This window comes from Chamaea fasciata, unplaced genomic scaffold (genome assembly GCF_029207755.1).
Source record: "Chamaea fasciata isolate MVZ Bird 193981 ecotype frontalis unplaced genomic scaffold, bChaFas1.0.hap1 SCAF_26, whole genome shotgun sequence".
In the NCBI taxonomy this organism is placed as follows: domain Eukaryota; kingdom Metazoa; phylum Chordata; class Aves; order Passeriformes; family Sylviidae; genus Chamaea; species Chamaea fasciata.
Genome location: NW_027094111.1, coordinates 6,541,050 through 6,547,049, shown reverse-complemented (window position 1 = coordinate 6,547,049; position 6,000 = coordinate 6,541,050). Strand labels below are relative to the sequence as shown.

At 46.3% G+C, this 6,000-nt stretch overlaps 1 protein-coding gene across 1 annotated transcript in view; it reads right to left on the bottom strand.

Annotated features, from left to right (window-relative positions):
• Positions 1–620: 620 nt before the first annotated feature.
• Positions 621–6,000, bottom strand: part of LOC136301407 (lethal(3)malignant brain tumor-like protein 3) — a 42,618-nt gene continuing 37,238 nt past the window's right edge. Inside the window, exon 20 of the mRNA XM_066204401.1 lies at positions 621–4,675. Coding sequence (XP_066060498.1) covers positions 4,547–4,675 — 129 coding nt within the window. The 3' untranslated portion in view covers positions 621–4,546. The remainder of the gene's footprint in view (positions 4,676–6,000) is intronic.

The following is a 6,000-nucleotide window of genomic DNA, read 5'->3' as shown; positions in this document are numbered from 1 at the left end:
TAAGAAGGTGAAGGGCTCTGGGATTGTTTGTGATAGAAAACCATGAGGGATTAAGGAATTCAAGAGGAAGCCATGAGCCTTCCAGACCTACAGGGTCTCTGGGAAAACCAGAGAGGGACTTTGGGCAAGGGACTGGAGGGACAGGACACAGGGAATGGCTTCCCAAACTGCCAGATGGCAGGGATAGATGGGACACTGGGAAGGAATTGTTCCCTGTGAGGATGGGGAGGCCCCAGCACAGCTTGCCCAGAGCAGCAGTAGCTGCTCCATTTCTGATGGTCTTTAAGGTCCCTTCCATCCCAAATCATCCCAGGATTCTATGATTAGAACCTGGCAGCAGCAGAGGAGAGTGAGGAATTGGCGATCAGGTGCAGCTGCAGCAGCCAGTGCTGTCTTGTGAACACATCAAGGAGTGCTCAAGTACAGAGATGAGAGATACAGACAAAAGAGGGAAAAATGAAGACGCTGCCTTGTGTTGTGACTGCCAGGTTTAGGTTTAGGGGAAGGACAACAATGTGATGACCAAGTCCTCCCAGTGCCAGCCCTCCAGGGCAGCCAGCCCCGTGTCTTCCTGAGCACCGCTGAGGTCAGCCCCACACACAGAAGAAACAAACCAGGTGTGAACTTATATTAATTTTATTCACATTTCCAGAGGAAAGCATCGGTGGAGTGCAAGGTCACAGCAAGTGTCAAAAAGGTCAAGTATTTGGTTTAAAACAGGCAGATATTTCTGAGGCTGAGATGAGCCCCTGCTCCATTCCCCTGCATGTGCTTCCAGTACAAGTAGCAGGCATCTCCAAAATAAGCTGGCTCATCACATGATGGGGGAGATGTCAAAAACTTAAAAGCTCTCTGTGGTATAAATCCCTAATCAGGGTATAAAAGTAGCAGGCAGGAAATCTTGTACAACTGAACTGGCTTATCCCTGGGCCGAGCGCTGGGCTTTTCCTTCGGCTGTGGAGTTTTGCTGTCGGCGACACTGAACGCTCCTGTCCAACTTTAATGTGATTCACTACCCAGAGCTGAAATTTGCTGCTACTGGATTATGAGGATGATTGTTGGTGATGGCACAAAAAAAAATTTAACAGAACTCCCAGCCAAGGAGAAAAAGAGAAAAGGAGAAAAAATTTGATTGCTTTGAATTTCAACAACAGTGATAAGGGAACAAAAACACAGCCAGGAATAAGATTTTGAGAACTGGAAATTCCCAACCGCACTGCTGGCCCATGGGAACTTGTCACAGCTCTGAGTTGCTTCTAAGGAATATATCTGTACTGCTTAAAGACTCCTGGGTTCAGCTGGGCCAATAACTGGTTCCTGCTGACATCCAGCAGACTCAAAGTCCTCCCAATCCCAGCTGGCATTAACCAGCTTCAGTTTTGCCCCCCACAGAGCCACAACTTTTGGATTTTTGCTTCAAAGTGCACATTTCAAATTACACAAGGCATCAGATAACCAAAGGCCTCTGCAGAGCCCTGGCCATGCCACAGGCCTGGAGCAGGACTGGGAACAGGGGGAGCAGAGTTTGGACAGGCAGCAGGAACAACTCACTGAGACACAGTGGAAAGCAGCACTCCCTGACACAAGTGGAATGGCACCAGCAACTGATGAATTCCTACAGTATGGGGCTAAAAGATGAGCTGGTTTCATTTTTTCCTATCTTGTAAATATCAGGGAGTTTTAAATGCGTCCAGTGAAGACACTGGAAGTCTTTGTCCTGTGAAGTTGCCGGATTTTACTGGAATATAGCTATATTTGGGAAAGGAGTGGGTAATAGATGTGTGCACATTCTTGCTTGCTCTGCAAAGACAATTATCAGATTACAAAAAAAGGCACAAGAAGCACATTCCTCCTTCTTCCATCCCTAAGAGGTTCCTCCTTCCCCCCTGCTGAAAGCACTGTGCTGGCTGTCACTGAACAACCTCCAAGTACACATTTTCCTCTTTCATCCAGCTGGCTTGGAAGCCCCAAGGATTCAAGATTTCTCTTCTGTTTGAATAATTTCACTGACTAGAATCTCATTGCTTGTTTAACCAATTCTCTTCATTGCCCATCTATATATAGTGAAAGAAATGGAATTAATATTATATTTTGGTTTATTGCTAGAGGCAATCTGCTCTCCCCCAACTCAGGCTCCCAAAGGAAGGATGTGAAACAGACAATCTGGCAGGACCTGCTTGCTTGGAAGAAGAAAAAGGTAAAACTGCATTTCCCCTGCCTGGCTGGGTGTCACAGAGCGGGAAGCTGGGGCAAGGAAGGGCTCAGGGTTATTTAGCAAGTCAGTGGAGAGTCAGGAATAAAACAGCCCAGCTCTGGATCCTCTGTTCCGGTTGTCAAGAAACAATTTTGCTTTGCCCAGAAGGCGAGTTCTTGTCAGAGGAGAGGACATGTCACTTACAATTCAAGTCTTAATGTTGACACTGGATGTGCAGAGCAGGATAAAGGAATGTGACTCTTTGGTGAATATTCTGGTTATCACACTAAAAATGTATTTTAATAAACTAGATTTAACATTTGCCTAGTCCTTAACCCTGCAATAAATTTCTCCCCTGCAGCTGCCTGGCTGATATTTAATGGTTCAGTTATTAAATATCCCACCAAATCTGTGTCTTCTCTGTGAAGGTTTAAACTCCTTAAATTTTTATTAAAAAAAAAAAGAAACGAAACTGCTCTAAATATTATTCAAAGACTGAATGGCTTCAGTGGCGTGGGTTCTATTTAAAATTTTAAGGAACCTTCTGCTTCAGATAAGTCACAAGAACTTTCTCAGCAGCAGGAGGGTTGGACAAAAGATGTGGGTGATGCAGGAAGGGGGAACAAGTGCGTTCCTTGTGTCACCACACAGTCACGGACAGTGTGTTCGCTCGGTTCCTGACAGCTCTTGGGAAGACATGCTAGTGGCAGGGATGCCAAGGGAGTTTGAGGTGCCTGTGGATGGATTACACCACCATGCAGTGCTCTGAGTCACCCACACAGCAGAGGCTGAGGGCAGAACCTGCTTTTGGCAGCCCTGGGTCACACCCTCCGAGCTCCCCAGGGCTCCCACATGCAGGATTCAGCCTGGCAGTTAGGGATGAGGGGCTGAAGGGCTGCCTGAGCTGAGGTGGTTCTAGAACAGCCGAACAGCCATCAGGAAGAGTGGCCAGAGGGAGAGCCACGAGATGGTGCTGCCAGCAGTAAGTGGGAGCACTGAGTGGAGCCCAGCAGGACTCACTGTGTCTGCCAGGGCTTCCATGGGGAGAGGACAGCTCGGGAAGTACCTGTGTGGAAACACCCACCCAGGATGTCCATGGGCATGCTCCTTAAACTGGCTCAGCTGGAGCAGGAACCACCCATGCTCCCACCTAGTAGATCACAGGCTGCACGTGCAGCAATACAGCCCAAAGCTCCACTCCTTTACCCCCACACAGCAGATCTGTCTCTTTCGGAAAGTAAGTGTTCCCCCATTTTGCTGTTTAAATCCTGATTCCTCTCCAATCTCACATCCCTGTGTGCTCTGCCTGCCCCTTCCCAGAGGCAGAGGAGCTGCTACCCTGCCCTTCAGCTCTCTGGCAGAACACACCAAAATCCACCTCAAGGGGAGAAGGCAAAAGCACATTTATCTGTTTGGATGTTTCAAGGGAAAAGCAATTTCATTCTAGAAATCTGTTTACACACAGACACTCTGGCCACTGCTGGCTTTCCAACTCCTATTCCTAGCATTTAGCTGACAGTGGAGAGAGCAAGAACAAACACACACCAATCCCCAAGTGTTCCTGATTGTGGCATTTTGCCAGAAGATGTTCCTGGCCCAGAAGGAGCTGCACAAAAGCACTGATGGGAGAATTACAGCTAAAATACATCTGTCTCCAGCAGCAGATGTCCTTATGGGATCTTTGCCTACCCAAAGCCCACCTGTACTGCCCCTGCCTTCTTACAGAAAATGACAGGAATGAGGACATTTTGCTTGCTGGCAGAACCAGTGCAAGCCATCCCAGATGGAAGCCCATGCTCTCTTCCTGCTAGAGTGTAAGCAGCCCAGCTGCCAAGGTTATCGCAACAACCAGAACCAGTAGGAAAAACTGGAATTTCACAATCAGTCCTGAAAAGGTCAGCTCCTGAGTCACAGCAGTGAAGGATACGGAGTTGCTTTGAAGTGCATCTCTTTCCTCACTCTTTTATTACACAGAACACATTAATTCCACTGGTGATCACTCAGTCTTTCAGGCACTACCACTGGACACAAAGCCAGTTTTCCTCAAAACTTTTTTCTTGCTCCTGCAGCTCCGCCAGTGCTACCCTGGATTCCCCTTAGAACTGGAGGTTTCTTCTCCATCTCAAAAAGAGATTGATATATCAAAACCAAAATCAATTACAAAATATAATAATATCCTCTTCTTGGAAGTGAAGCTGCCCCATTCCAGACCGTGGCAGGATTTTTATAACCTCAAACCATTTTTACTAAATTCTACTTAAAATACATCTGAGTCCCAATCCACCTGTGTAATGCTCACAGCTGAAGATCTATTCCCTGTCAATTCCTCCTGGATCTGCCAAAAGCCTCTTCTCAGTTGTCTTCTGCAGACTTGAACATGAGGATGGCATTGTAGATCTTCAGGGCAGGGCCCAGCTTGATGCTGAGTATTTTAACGATGTCGTTCTGCTTGAGGAGCAGGAAGGCCTCGCCATCTATCTGCTGGAGATTGGAACACGAACAGGATAGGGATTAACCACCAAGGGACAGGCAGGATTCCACTTCTGGTCATTCGGGGACTCCTGCCTACACCCCATGATGTCCCCTTTCCAAGGGACACAGACCTCATCTCACAGCACTTTCCCTAGAAATGGAGAAGCTCCAGGTGCCCTGCCCATCGCAGAGGTAGAATGAGATGAGCTTTAAGGGCCTTTCTAATTCAAACCATGCCATGAGTCCATATGCTATACAGACCAAGGGATGGTCAAGATGCAGTATGGCTGGAAGAACACAGTCTCCTAATCCATCAACAAGGAGATACATTTGATTAGATGTGAAAATGTGAAAAACCAGGATGCTGTAGGTAGCAGAGGGTGAAATCATGACACACTGTTTCTGGAAAAGGTTAAAAATTCACCCGAGCAAGAACATCCACAGAGACAACACAGATATAATTAATATAAACCCCAAATGCTGCAGGGATGAAGCCAAAGATTAATGGACACAGACAAACAATATGTGTCTCCCTAAGTTATTCCATTAAAGTCCATTTACAGAGACTGACGGCATCTCCTCCTCTCACTTGACGTTCACCAGTGCAGCACACAGCACTGGACATTCAGCCCAACCAGAATAACAATTCTGCTATTTTTGTAGTCTTCCCAACTAGAATATTTTCAGATGTCAATGCCTAGTGAAAGAGCAAACACTGAATAAACTCACAGAACATATAATTAAAGCAAAGAGCTGGGAGCCAGGAGATTCCGTTTTCCCACCTCTCACCAGACAAGAGACCCTCAGCAAATGACTTAACCTGCCACTTAAGTAACTGGGAGTAACTGGGAAGTTAATTCGTCCACTGGGAATGACAGCAGTGATCCCAGTCCATAGATGGCCACACCACGTCCTTGAATCTTATTTTCAAGCTGTCTCAAGTCTACACTGCTGCAATGAATGTGTTAAAAATAGCTTGAAACAAATGGGACTGTGCTGCTTAAATTAAATAACAGAGTCAAGAGGAGCAGAAAACTGCTGGAAAACAGTCCTACATTTCAAAATGGTTTTGCATCCAATATTATTTATTCCTGTGCTTCATTTTCACTGCATTGCCTCACGCTTGCTTATTTTAAACAGTCCTGCCCTGAACTGGACCTAGAAGCAAGTCTGTGCTTTATTATTAATTTCTTTGTTCCATCTTTTTTGGATGGGTTTTAGAATCCTGTGCACAATTTGTTCTCTTCACTCCTAATGTAAGCAGTAACTTATCCTCCTCCAGCCCCCCACCAAGGGAAATCTGCAAGGGATTTATTTATCCTGGACATGAAGCA